We start from the raw sequence: 15043 nt of genomic DNA, 5'->3' as shown, positions 1-15043 counted from the left end.
AAAAGCTGACAATATGTGAGAGGAAGATAAAAAAAGAAATCATAAGTGTTGGGGAATAATGTTGAAAAGCAATGTAAAATGTAAAATAAGGGTTAAAAATGAAAAACGTGAAAAATCTTTTAGTGAGAATAGAGAATACAAATTAACAGATGATCATAAAGAAATGTAATGTATTGATGACAGGAAAAACAAGAAATTCATGAGTAATGAGTAAACTAATAAAAATATGCTGTATGGTCAAAATGAGAAGAAAAGTGTGTATGCTATTTGGTTGTTGTAAAGCAATGTGTAAAAATAAGGTCTTCTTTTGAAAAAAAAAAACGGAATAAAAATAGGATGAACATAAAAAAATTTTTTTTATGAAATGTAAAAGACAAATAAAAGTGATAGTGAACTACTGAATTGCACTGTATTGCAATCTCCGATAAAAAAACATTTGCAGCTTGATCATCCTGTTCAAGGAACATCATGAAGGGTGGCAGAGAGAAAGTCCTAAACATATCCCAGGAAAACAACAAAAATACCTAGAATGGACAGAACATGCCTTCTACTGTAAGATACATATATCATAAATTTAAATTTATACCATAGTTTGTAGATGATATAAATTTTGCGCAAACCAATCAATTTACACTTATTGGGGTTTTTTATGAAAGACGTGGCTGAATACATTCTGATACAAAAATTATGACAGCATTTTAGTTGATTGCTAATTTTTTATAACAAAAAGTAAAAAAATTATGTTTTTTTCTCTTTCACAATTTTAGTTTTTTTCATTTATATCACAAAAAATAAAAACTACAGTTGTGATCAACTACCACCAAAAGAAAGCTCTATTTAAGGAAATTTTGTTTGAGTACAGTGTTGTATGGCTGCACAATTATCAGTTAACCAGGCGCAGTGTCAAATACCACAAAATGCACAGTATTGGGCTGTCTCCCAGGAATATGCCTTCATTGTCTCCACAAAAATACTTTTACCTTTTGTTTTTATATGCTGTTTGGCCATACTATGTGTCACCAGCATCTACTAAGCTTCATGCGGATGGGATTATGTCCTCTATTGGCTGTCCCCATTGATGGTAATATACTGACTGAGACTTCTTTCCTGCCCCTGCTATAAGCAACTATCAATTTTCATTTGTACTCATCAGAATGTGCCACTTGCTGTCCACTCATCACAGCGTGGTTGACCGCTCCATATCTGTCCTGGTTACTATGACATGTGTACTTGAGCCACAGCTCATTTGAAGATAGTGAGATTTATTGTTGCTCTCTCTTGCCAAGTCTTTGAACCTTTTTCCGTGTCCTGAGGAAGCCTTTACGGCGAAACACGTAGAGGCGATGCAAAAGGGCTCAATGTACAAATGATATAATTTTATATGATTTTTATATTGTTTTGAACACTGTTATGATATTGTATTTTCCAATAAAATAAATATTTTTTTCTACTTTCCTATTTGCTTCCATGCCTTAAAAGTCCGACCTGTTGATATCTATTTGGTATCTTCAGAAGCAGTGCTAGATTGGTGAATCTATGCAGGACAGGGCCAGGGATCAACTCTGTAAAGTAACAAGAGCTGCCTTTTTTTGCCCTAACTGGAACGAGAAAAGTATCTTTGCCTGAAGATACACTTTTAGAAATGATAATGAAAACAACACGTATGTAATAAATGAGATTACTATTTTGTTTATTCCAAATGACAAAAAGTATATTTATTTGTGTTATATTTGAGATACTTATCGTTCTCTTTTGTTCATTTATAATAAAACATAAGCACTGTTGATGCATTAATTTGCTTTAATTGTCTGTTTAATCCATGTGATAAAGCGAGACACCCGTACATATACACCTGGCTTCATGGGCTGAGCACAGCCAAGACCCCACGAGGTTACTCCTTGTAAAACATACTTTTCCCCATCAAAGCAAGACAAAGGTCCTCCACTGTCACCCTGTAAGAAAGAAAAAATAATTGCAATTTATGTAAACATTTAGATGTAAAAATTGTTTCTATGAAGACGTGTGACCTCTCTTTTTTGTCATGCAGGAGTTTTTCCAGTCCCTTCCCCAGTTGTTCTGGCTTTGGAGGGTTCAGGAAGTTACAGCTACAAAATGCAGAAATCTGACATTGGGGTGAAACCAAAACAAAACGATGCTTCTGTTTAGTCCACCAAGCAGGGGTTTCTGCTGTTTACCAGGGGCTTTAGAAATTAGGAACTCCTCTGTCTTTGTTTAGAGGAATACAGACCAACAGCCTACTGTACTGTTTGCTGTTACATAAATCTGGGTAATGAGATGCTCAACTTTGGAAACCTGAAGTTCTAAATCCAAAAGTTGAAAACACAAGAACTACTACTTGTGTAAATCCACTGGTGTTTAGTTTGTGAAGTATCTGTGAATAATTCTGCAGGTTGCAAATGATCACTAGGGATTATGTGAACTAAAGCTGGTCCTCATTTAAAACCTGTGCCATTTTTATGTTCATATGGGTGCTGGATGAAAATGGCACCTACATTGTTTTGGCCAGTGTTCAAGTAGTCTTTTTCCAGCAATCCCAACGATATTGAGGTGAATGTCTAATGCTGCTTGCAGAGTTTAAGTTGGTACAATGCAACAAAATGCCATATTAAATTGGACGTGTATACTAAACCTCTTAGTTCAGTACACCTTCCCTACAAAATGTTTGGTTGTTGTTTTGTCAGGCACCAGCTACTAGGGATGAGCTTCGTGTTCGAGTCGAACATTGGCTGTTCGTCCGTTCGGCGAAATCCGAACACTTTGGTCCGTTCGCGTCAAATTCGCGTGGCGCTCACAGCCCACAATGCACTGCGATGGCGCAGTGCATTGCTGGCTCATGATTGGCCAAGCATGCACTGTGACCCCGCATGCTTGGCCAATCGCAGCGCCAGCAGCGAGGAGAGCCATGATTGGCCACAGGCAGGATGCCTGTGGCCAATCATAGCTCAGGCTGTGTAGTGCACGCCCCACACTATATAAGGCCGCCATTGCGGCGGCCTCGTGTAGTGTGTTGGCGTCTGAAGCAGTGGGTGTTCTGTGTACCTTCAACACAGTACACACCGATCGTTTTCGGCCGATTTTCTATCTTGCTGTTGTGTAGTGGTTATTGTCTGCGTGCCCTGACCGCAGTATACACCGCTATATTCACCTCACCTATATAGCTAGTGATCTATCTTTAATAATAGAGCTTGCAGTCAGTAGTGTTAGGAGATAGTGCGTGCTGTCTGCGTGCTCTGTACCCAGTACATACCGCTATATCCACCTACATAGCTGTTCTCTATTTGAGCCCACTTGCCATCTGCAGGAGTTATTGCAAGTTGTGTGTGCCTCCAGCACAGCACAGTATACATCTGTATATACCCCTTTATCTCTGGTGTTCTCTGGTTATTGTCTGCGTGCCCTGACCGCAGTATACACCGCTATATTCACCTCACCTATATAGCTAGTGATCTATCTTTAATAATAGAGCTTGCAGTCAGTAGTGTTAGGAGATAGTGAGTGCTGTCTGCGTGCTCTGTACCCAGTACATACCGCTATATCCACCTACATAGCTGTTCTCTATTTGAGCCCACTTGCCATCTGCAGGAGTTATTGGAAGTTGTGTGTGCCTCCAGCACAGCACAGTATACATCTGTATATACCCCTTGATCTCTGGTGTTCTATAAAAAAGGCATCTGCAGGAGTTAGTGGGTGTTGTGTGCCTCCAGCACAATATAAACTACCCAACTGCTGTTTTACCCAACTCCCTTCAGGCCATTACCATGTCTGGTAGGCCAGCAAGGAGAGGCAGACAGGCGCGAGCCGATAAAAGAGGGCAAGCAGGTTCTGTGTCTAGAGACAACAGTGCTGGTCGTGGACGCGGTGCATTGTCATCAGCACGTGGCCATGGGACATGCTTGTCCTTTTCGGCAGCTGGACATGTTGAACCGCAACATGTCAACGACTTGGTAGAGTGGATGACCAAGCCCTCTTCATCCTCCTCATCCTCTCTCACCCAGTCTCAGGGTAGTAGCAAAGCAGCTGCCAACGCATCGTCTTCCCTCCTCTCAATGTCATCATCAGTGACTCCTTCCCTAGACCCACCACGTCCTCCTGAGGAGTCTCCTGAACTCTTTGAGCACAGTGTTGGGTACATGCTCCAGGAGGATGCCCAGTGTTTTGTGGGCTCTGATGATGACACTCAGCTAGAGGAAGGCAGTAGCGTGAGCGCAGAGAGAGGGGATGCTCAAGAAGGACAGCAATCTGGCAGTCATGTTCCACAAGCTGCAGCATACTGCCAGGTTTGCTACAGCGATGAAGAGGGAGGGGATGATGAGGGCACTGACTCCACGTGGGTGCCTGGAAGGAGGGAGGAGGAGGAGGAGGCACATGTCCAACGAGGCAGGATGCCCTCCGGGGGCCAGCTTAGGGGCAGCACACCGACTGAATCACACCGCAGAGCTCCGCCTGTGCAGAGCGCTGCCTCTGCGCGTTATTCTAAAAGTTCTTTGGTGTGGGCCTTTTTTGAGACGAGTGCATCAGATCGCACCGCTGCTATTTGCAACATATGTCTCACGTGGCCAAAACATCAGCCGCTTGGGCACCACATGCTTGACCAGACATATGTTGACCTGCCATGCAGCTCGTTGGCAAGCGTACCTCAAAGACCCACACCAAAGAACAAAGCGGACCTCTCCTTGCTCCTCATCAGCTGGCATCTCCAACCCCACTAGACCTTCAGTCCTCTCTGAAACCTGCTCTGAGAGGAATGAAGGTGTAGAATTAGGTGTGTCACAGCCAAGTGCTTCCGGGAACTCTGCTAGCGGTACACCCACGTCCGATTATAGCAGGCAAATGTCCCTGCCCCAGCTGCTGGACCGGCGGAAGAAGTTTACTCCCAGCCATCCACATGCCCAGCGGTTGAATGCTAGCTTGGCTAAATTGCTAGCACTTCAACTGCTGCCTTTTCAGTTGGTAGACTCGGCCCCCTTCCGTGAGTTTGTACAATGTGCGGTTCCTCAGTGGCAGGTCCCCAAACGCCACTTTTTCTCACAGAAGGCGATTCCGGCTCTCTACCGGCATGTGGAAGGCAATGTCCTTGCCTCGCTGGACAGGGCGGTCAGCGGTAAGGTGCATATTACCGCTGACTCATGGTCCAGCAGGCATGGACAGGGACGTTACCTGCCTTTCACGGCCCATTGGGTCACTCTTCTGGCTGCTGGGAAGGATGCAGGACAAGGTGCAGTAGTGTTGGAGGTTGTTCCGCCACCACGCCTCCAAAATGCTACTATTGGTTGTGACACACCTCTCTCCTCCACCCCCTCCTCTTCTTCCTCCATGGCCTCTTCGAGTGCTCTGTCCTCAGAACCAGCGGTGCTCCGTAGGCGTTCCAGGGGCTACGCAAGTACGCAGGCAAAACGATGCCATGCCGTGCTTGCGCTGGTTTGTTTGGGGGACAGGAGCCACACTGGGGCGGATGTTTTGTCAGCTCTGCAGGGGCAGGCCGAGAGGTGGTTGACGCCACGCCAGCTTAAGCCAGGAATGGTGGTTTGCGACAATGGCACCAACCTCCTCTCCGCCCTCCGACAGGGACAACTGACCCATGTGCCCTGTGTAGCTCATGTCCTTAACCTGGTGGTGCAGCGGTTCTTGGGCAGGTACCCTGGCTTACAGGATGTCCTGAAGCAGGCTAGGAAAGTCTGTGTGCATTTCCGCCGATCATTTAATGCCTGTGCTCGGCTGGCTGAGCTCCAAAAGGAGTTGAACCTGCCCAAGAACCGCCTTATATGTGACATGCCCACCAGATGGAACTCAACATTGGCCATGCTGCAGCGGCTGCACACGCAGCAGAGGGCCATCAATGAGTACCTGTGCGACTACGGCACCAGGACAGGGTCAGGGGAGCTCGGTTTTTTTCTCACCACGCCAGTGGGGCATGATCAGGGATGCATGCACTGTCCTGTCACCGTTTGAGGAGGCCACAAGGATGGTGAGCAGTGACAGTGCATGCATCAGTGACACTGTACCTCTTGTCCACCTCTTGGAGCATACGCTGCGTGGAATAATGGACAGGGCACTTGAGGCAGAACAGAGGCAGGAAGAGGAGGACTTCCTTGCCTCTCAAGGCCCCCTTTATCCAGACAGTGTTCCTGCTGTGCCACCCATCACACAGGAAGAGGATGAGGAGGAGGAAGAGGAGGAGGAGGATGATTGTGTCAGCATGGAGGTGGAGGCTGGCACTCAGCATCAGCACAGCAGTCTTGTAGGGATGATTTACAGTCCCAAGAAACACGTGGACTTGTACGTGGCTGGGAGGAGGTAGCTGTGGATCATGTTGCCCTTAGTGACCCAGAGGACTCCGGACCGAATGCCTCAGCTAACCTACGCTGCATGGCCTCCCTGATCCTGCAAAGCCTGCGGAAGGATCCTCGTATTCTTCGGATCAAGGAGAGGGACCATTACTGGCTGGCCACTCTCCTTGATCCACAGTACAAGGGTAAGGTTGCCGACCTTATCTTGCCTTGCAGAAAGGTCTGTGCAACGCGTTCCTAGAGACTGGGAGGTTACAAACTCCTGGTCCTGGACAACGTGTTGCTGAGGCATCGGTCAGAAGGAGCGGTGGAGAAGGTGGCCGCCTGACTGATGCTTTCAGACAATTTTTTAGTCCGCAGCCCCAAGGTATGATCGGTTCCAGCACCCATCGCCAGCGTCTGATTTACATGGTGCAGGAATACCTAGGGGCAAGGTCAGACTTGGACACCTTTCCCACCGAAAATCCTCTGGCTTACTGGGTCTTGAGGATGGATCACTGGCCAGAGCTTGCACAGTATGCAATTGAGCTACTGGCCTGTCCTGCATCCAGCGTTCTTTCGGAACGCACCTTCAGTGCTGCTGGTGGCTTTGTTACCGATCACAGGGTGCGCCTGTCCACCGAATCAGTTGATCGACTGACCTTCATCAAGATGAATCAGTCTTGGATCACCCACAGCTACCAAGCACCTGAAGCTGATGTAACCGAATAATTTTTTTTCAAATACCACATCCCTTCAAGACTGCCTATGCTGATGCTGAGTGACTGTCCTGTTATGTTGATTGTCTATCCTCTTCCTCCTCCGCTGATATGTTGGAAGAACATTTCTGGCTCTGGTTGATGCCATCAGCCCAATTTTTCTGCCCCTGTTTAACAGGGGCGTTTAAGTACAATTTTTGATGCAATGCTTTGCAGCAGGGCTAATTCCTGCAAAAAAACTAGAGTATATGGCAGAGGTTGCAGTGTGGTGGCACCAGCACCAGTGCCTAAGGCCCAATTTTTCTGCCCCTGTTTAACAGGGACATGTAATTACAATTCTTGATATAATATTTCACAGGAGGGCCCCTTCCTGTGCCCACCCAGAGTAACGGTGAGGACTTATAGTGTTGTGGCACCAGCACCACAACCACCAAAGGTCAATTTTTCTACCACTGTTCAACAATGGCATGTAATTACAATTCTTGATATAATCGTTCACAGCAGGGCGCTCCAGCGCCCACCAAGAGTCACTTTGAGGGCTTACAATGTTGTGGCAAAACCAACACCTTGTTCCGCCATTTCTGCAGAGCATATAGGGCAGGCCCCTACTTTCAAACATCCAACTTACAAACATCTCCTACTTGCAAACGCAAGGAGACAACAGCAAGTGAGATGAAAAAAGGTGGACGACAAAACAAATTATACAGGGGTGATAACCCTTCCCTATGTTTTCCAAAAAGCTTAAAAATAGTTTTTTTGACTGGAGCTACATTTTAAAAATGCACCAGTTGAAAATTACAAACAGATTCAACTTAACACAACAAACCTACACAGTCCCTGTCTTGTTTGCACCGCCTGTATACTGCTGTTCTGAGTATATAGGGCCTGGGGGCCACACGCATTTCCTTTTTTTAATATTGGTACAGGGTTCCCCTTAATATGCGTACAAGACCCAAATAGGCTGGTAATGGGCAGGGAGGGCTACCCATGCCATTTTTCTGAATGATTTTCAACCATATTGCAGGAACCAGATATAACATTAAAACCGCAAGCAGTTTTAAATGGTGTTATTTCCGTTTAATGTCATTTTGTGCAGGGACTGTTCTAAACACGGGAAACACGTGGCACTTCACAGGCATACTACAGACACCCCACAGGCACCATATTTAAAGGAATATTTCACTTTTTTTTTTCGCTTTAATCGTCATTAAAATCAGTGCTCCCGCCAAAACATCCATTTTTAAAAACATTTTAGGCATTGACCCATGTCCCCTGGGTCAGGAGCCAGGTCCCCAAACCCTTTTTAGGACAGTATCTTGCATATTAGCCGTTAAAATTAGCACTTTTCATTTCGAACGTTCGAGTCCCATAGACTTCAATGGGGTTCTAACGTTCGTAACGAACGTGGGGTCCGTTCGAAAGTTCTGGTGCGAACCGAACCGGGGGGTGTTCGGCTCATCCCTACCAGCTACATATAACAATTTGGGACTTTTTATTGGATTATCTGCATAATTTTCACCAAACTTGATAATTATTTAATGTTGAAAGTAATATTTGTAATTGTTTTTACTGCAAACTGTATATGTAACACTGAAATAAATGTTAATTTTCCTTTTTTCTTTTTTTTAGTTTTTATAGGAAGGTAAATTACAGTTGTCATTTTGTAAATACATTACATTGCATTAATTACAGGGCATCCAAAGCTGGCTATATACCTGTATGGTTCTGTTTTTTCATTCACTCAACGGGCTAAATGAAAAAAAAAAAAAATATGAACCGATTCTCCCATCCAAACATTAGGGGGTGAATGGGGAATCCTCCTCACTGTGCTATTGTATTCTGATGGCAGGGGTACTACCCTGCTGTAAAAAAACACAGATCAGCGCTGCAGCCACTGATTGAGTGCACAGTTGAAAAAAGTTGATCGATAGATTGACGTCTGTTCAACTGCAGTGACCACATATGGATTATAATTCCACCAATCCCTGCTGAACTATTTGATCTTCAATCCATCTATTGTCACCTTAAAGTGATTCTAAAGCCTTAGTTTAATGCATTCCCCGAAATAAGGTAAATAAAAACACCCCATTAATTCCCATCACCCCCCAAACACTTACCTGAGCCTGTCAGCGAGCCAGCGTTGTCCCAGCTTTAGGTCTTTTCTTCCCTGTCTTCCTCTTCTAACATAGACTCGTGCAGCAGCGGGGGAGCCATTAGCTCCCAGTGCTGCACTGTGTTTGTCCATGGATGTACACAACGTGGCTCGGGAGCAAGCTTGCAGGTGTGCCCCCATGGCAAGCGGCTTGCTATGGGGCCACACTGAGAAGAGGAGGAGCCTGGAACACTGGCAGGGGCCCTCAGAAGAGGAGGTTCAGGGCTGATCTGTGCAAAACTATTTCACAGAGCAAGTAATTATGACATTTTTTATGTAAAAAAAAAGGGCCATTTACAATTACTTTACCTGAGCAAAGGTTAGATTATCTTACCTGACAGCTGTCAATTCCTCCATGGATGTTGCCAGCACACAGCTCCCTGCTTGTCACTTTGTTATTAAGGTATTCTGGGCTGTTACATACTTTATTTTCAATGACAGGGAAACCAGCTTCTTTAAGCACTCCTGCTTTACCAGTGCCTGGAATAAATGACAAAATTGTAAACAGACTTGCTAAAACAAATTAAACCATACAGGTCCAAGACACCATTTACATGGTTACATAGTAGGTGAGGTTGAAAAAAGACACAAGTTCATCAAGTCCAACCTATGTGTGTGATTATATGTCAGTATTACATTGTTTATCACTGTATGTTGTGGTCATTCAGGTGCTTATCTAATAGTTTCTTGAAACTTTCAATGCCCCTCGCTGAGACCACCGCTCATGGAAGGGAATTCCACATCCTTGCCTCTCTTACAGTAGAGCCCTCTACGTAGTTTAAGTTTAAACCTCTTTTCTTCTAATATTAATGAGTGGCCACGAGTCTTGTTAAACTCTCTTTTGTGAAAAAGTTTTATCCCCATTGTGGGGTCACCAGTATGAGATTTGTATATTGAAATCATATCCCCTCTCAAGCGTCTCTTCTCCAGAGAGAATAAGTTCAGTGCTCGCAACCTTTCCTCATAACTAATATCCTCCAGACCCTTTATCAGCTTTGTTACCCTTCTTTGTACTCGCTCCATTTCCAGTACATCCTTCCTGAGGACTGGTGCCCAGAACTGGACAGCATATTCCAGGTGCGGCTGGACCAGAGTCTTGTAGAGCGGGAGAATTATCGTTTTATCTCTGGAGTTGTTCCCCTTTTTAATGCATGCCAATATTCTGTTTGCTTTGTTAGCAGCACTAGGACCCCAGATCCTTTTCCATCCTAGATTGCCCCAGAGGTTCTCCCCCCAGTGTATAGATTGCATTCCTATTTTTGCCAACCAAATGCATTATTTAAAATTTTTCTACATTGAACCTCATTTGCCATGTAGTTGCCCACCCCATTCATTTGTTCAGATCTTTTTGCAAGGTTTCCACATCCTGCAGAGAAGTTATCTCCCTGCTTAGCTTTGTATTGTCTGCAAATACAGAGATTGAACTGTTTACCCCATCCTCCAGGCTGTTTATGAACAAATTAAATAGGATTGGTCCCAGTACAGAACCCTGGGGAACCCCACTACCCACCCTGACCATTCCAAGTACTCCCCATTTATCACCACCCTCTGAACTCACCCTTGTAGCCAGTTTTCAATCCATGTACTCACCTTATGGTCCATGCCAAGGGACCTTATTTTGTGCAGTAAATGTTTATGAGGAACTGTGTCAAATGCTTTTGCAAAATCCAGATACACCACATTTACGAGCCTTCCTTTATCTGGCAACTCACCTCCTCATAGAAGGTTAGTAGATTGGTTTGGCAAGTACGATTCTTCATGAATCCATTACTGCTAATGATACCGCTCTCATTACTAAAATCTTGTATATAGTCCCTTATCATTCCCTCCAAGAGTTTACATACTATTGATGTTAGGCTAACTGGTCTGTAGTTCCCAGGGATGTATTTTGGGCCCTTTTTAAATATTGGTGCTACATTGGCTTTTCTACAATCAGCTGGTACCATTCCAGTCAGTAGACTATCAGTAAAAATTAGGAACTATGGTCTGGCAATTACTTGACTGAATTCCCTAAGTACTCTCAGGTGCAAGCCATCTGGTCCCAGTGATTTATTAATGTTAAGTTTCCCAAGTCTAATTTTAATTCTGTCCTCTGTTAACCATGGAGGTGCTTCCTGTGATGTGTCATGAGGATAAACACTGCAGTTTTGGTTACCGAAGCTCCCAGATTCCCTTGTGAAGACAGAGGAGAAGAATAAAATTCAATACCTTCGCCATTTCCCCATCCTTTGTAACCAGATGTCCTTCCTCATTCTTTATGGGGCCAAAATGGTCTGTCCTCCTTTTTTACTACTTACATACTTGAGTTTCATGCCACATCATGCATATAATGGACCTGTCTAACACTAGGTCCACACCTATGCATTTTAGTGCATTTTGCAGAAATGCACTAAAGTCCATTTAACATCGTTTCTTATGGTACTGGTTTACATTATTGTGTTTTTCAGCTAGTGCATTTTTGGAAAAGGGTCAGGGATTTTTTTCCGCAGCAGATTGCATTTTGCATGTAAAAGACTTCAATGGACCAACACTAAAAACGCAAGTGTTGCATTTTTGAATGTGTCTTTATTTTCTCTCCATAATAAATTGTAAATAGCTGGTTCTTAAGGAGTAGGCCGGGAAGCTGACAGCTAAGAGTAAAAAAAGAATTGCCGGCAATAAAAAAAAAAAAAAAATCAGGGAAAAAAACGGCCCCCCTCCCCCCAATTCATACCAGGTGCAGGAGTGCATTATGCACAGAGTTTAGGGTTGGATTTTGAGGGGAACCCGCACGCCAAATTTAAAAGACCCTTATCCAAGTATGCAGCCTGTCAGGTCAGGAAAGGGGGGGCGAGCAAGTGCTCCCCATTCCTGAACCATACAAAGCCACATGCCCTCCCTCCACATGGGGGTGCTTTGGGCAGGGGGGCTCTGCCCCCCCAAGGCACCTTGTCCCTATGTTGATGGGGACAAGGGCCTCTTCCCCACAACCCTAGCGGGTGGTTGTGGGAGTCTGTGAGCAGGGGATGTATCAGAATCTGGAAGCCCCCTGCCTCCCCCCCCCCCCACCTCATTCACCAAAAAAAAAAAGTGTAGTGTAAAAAAAGTGACAATAGGCAGTTCAAAAAACAATGTCCCGTGATGTAGATCCATCATCAAACACTGCCCAAAGCACCCCCCCATGTTGAGGGCATGTTTTCAGGAGGGAGGCACTTTCTCATCCCCTTCCTTTCCTGACCTGCTCAGCTGCATGCTCAGATAAGGGTCTGGTATGGATTTTGTGGGGTGGACCCCACGCCATTTTTTTCCCAATGCCGGAAATTCTTTTTTTTACAATCGGCTGTTATCGGGGAACCTTATTCTTTGTCTAAAGGCAATAGCCAAACAATGGATGTCTGCGATACCCTTGACAAAAAAATATTGGATAGCTGATGTCAGTGTCAATGTCATTATAACAAATGGCTATATACAGTAGTCATAGAGGTTTGCAGCCACCTTCCACATAATTTGGAACAAATGGTTAGCAAAATATCACAAACACCAAACTCTTCAGATTGTTATTATTATCATCAAGGGAATACTGGCCCAAAGTAGTAAACAAAAAAAAAATGTCAATTATTTTTAGCTGTATAATTCTTGCTACTACCATAACCTACCGCCAAAGAACAACCCAGAATAAATTCTCCTGCTCCTGACAATCACAATGATACCACATATGTGTCTGATGTTTGTTGTAGTTGCATTCACACCTGAGCATAGCGTCTTTGAGCGTTTCTCCAGCGTTTTTTGCATGTTTTATGCACATTTTTGGCACGGTTTTATACAGTAATTTTGGGCCTTGGCAATTTTTCATTAGCCAATAGAGAAAACTACCATCTGTTGCATCAGTTGTTGCTAAGTTTTTGAGCTTTTTTAGCTTTCCCATCAGCTTTTATTTATTTCTTTTAAATTATTATTTACTTATTATAATTTTTTTGTTAGGGTAAGGGGTTAGAGTTAAGGAGTTAGGGTTAGGAATAGGGATTAGGGTTTGGGTTAGGGGTTAATATTTTATTGTCTTAGTATAAAAAATAATATTAAACACCCTAACACAAAATAAATAAAATTATTACTATTTATATTATTATTTTTATTATTATTATAATTTTTTGGGGTGTTTATTCTTTTATTATTATGAATAATAAAGTATTTCATATATTTTATTTAAGATTTTGAGTTATTTATTTTGTATTACATATTATAAATTTATTTTATTTATGATGATTTTTAATTTATTTGTGTATTTATTTTACATTTATTTATTCATACATTACTATTTTTTTTTTTTTTTACCTTTTTGCATTTGAGCAGAAAATCGTGCACAAACATGCGACAAAATGCACGAAATTGCACAACAATTCTTCCAATCAATTGTATGTGAATAAAAACGTGCCAAAAACATGAAAATCAAATCAATTTGAGATACAAAAAAAGCTCCAAAACTTGGAGGTGTGAGTGGGGCCTTAGAGCAAACAACAATGTTGTATGTTTTTATGTGATCTCAGTACAATGTGTAATAGAACAGCATTGAGATTTAATATGCTAATCATACATTGGTCTCACCTTGTGTCTCGCCCCATCCTGTTACATAACATTCAGACTTGTCAGGCACCACATAATTTTCAGGTGGTAGGCAAGCAGGGAGAACTTCATCTGTGATTAAAGCTGGGCTATAAAAGAAACATATGAGCTAACTTATCTACCAATAGACAATTTGAAAATGTATAAGGAAAATCTAATCTTAGCATTACTCATACATATAGGCAAATCGAAATGGCAATTTATTATTTAACACTGATCAGTACAATTCACGCAAGGTTGAGATTCACAAACATTTGACATTTCTTTCAACCCCCCAGTGGATTGAAAAAAAATAAAACTGCCAGATTGCTGTACCAACACAGTTAGTGGGACGATCTCCTCTCCGTGCTGTTGTATTCTGAAATGAGGATTCCCCTTATGCCAGAATATACTGATAAACACTCGCAGCCATTGGCTGTAAGCACTGATCAGATGCTGGTTTTCCGGAATGTCCCTTCGACAAAAGCTGATCGTTAGACCAGCTTCTGTCTGACAGACTGCTGTACACACTAACCGAAACTCAGTCACATACAGAATACATATCCTATACTCTCCTCTGGGTTTGCTGGTTAAAAAGTATCATGCAGCACCCATTTTCATGGCATGATATTGCCATAGCAAATAGCTGTCCTGGAAACAAAACAATTGTGTCAGCCCTCGGGTACAGTTTTTCAACCACATTTGGACAGGAACACCAATGAGCCTGAAATGTCAGCTCAAAGTCACTTGAAGGTTATAGGTCAATATTTTAAAGTGTAGCTATTTATTTGTAATGTATTGCTTTAAATGCTTTTTTTTGGGGGGGGGGGGGGGGCAAGAGAGCGTGGTGGGTTGGAAGTAAGCTGTGCGAGGAATTGGCTAGGTAGACACTGGGGCTGGTGTCTACCATTTATTTAGAAATTGGAATTATTACAGATACACTGTAGTGATAACATTATGGAGGCAGCAATAACAGCAGTAGCACCACCATCTGGCAGGAACAGTGTGTGTTCTTAATTTTGTAAATATATACTCTGTCTCAGACAAAGAAACTTGGCTGCAGGCTGAAATTGCCAGGGGAATGCAGAAGGCATCTGTGATAAAAGCATGGTTCAATTTGATAAAGTTCAGGCAGTCACCATTGCCTGTGGATATACAGATGCATCTGTCAATTACCACCCCTGCAGCTGTGTTGAATATCCTTTCTGATAAGACATTTGCAGAAAGCAGCCCAGCACCTCCAGCATGTTTTCAAGCTCTGGCCACTGGTCCATCTTGGACACCCAGTAGTCCTTTTTGACCTCTGA

At 43.4% G+C, this 15043-nt stretch overlaps 1 protein-coding gene across 1 annotated transcript in view; it reads right to left on the bottom strand.

The window, feature by feature from the left end:
- Positions 1 to 1673: 1673 nt before the first annotated feature.
- The window catches only part of LOC143987713 (plasminogen-like), a 142512-nt gene continuing 129142 nt past the window's right edge, over positions 1674 to 15043 (bottom strand). The window contains exons 17-19 of the mRNA XM_077486671.1: positions 13740 to 13846; positions 9493 to 9638; positions 1674 to 1952 (exon numbers count right to left, since the gene is read on the bottom strand). Of these exons, the coding sequence (XP_077342797.1) occupies positions 1791 to 1952; positions 9493 to 9638; positions 13740 to 13846 (415 nt within the window). The 3' untranslated portion in view covers positions 1674 to 1790. The remainder of the gene's footprint in view (positions 1953 to 9492; positions 9639 to 13739; positions 13847 to 15043) is intronic.

This window comes from Lithobates pipiens, unplaced genomic scaffold (assembly GCF_037356315.1).
Source record: "Lithobates pipiens isolate NorthernLeopardFrog02 unplaced genomic scaffold, aLitPip1_a1.2 Scaffold_18, whole genome shotgun sequence".
Classification (NCBI taxonomy): Eukaryota; Metazoa; Chordata; class Amphibia; order Anura; family Ranidae; genus Lithobates; species Lithobates pipiens.
This window is presented reverse-complemented; position numbering and strand designations above follow the sequence as displayed.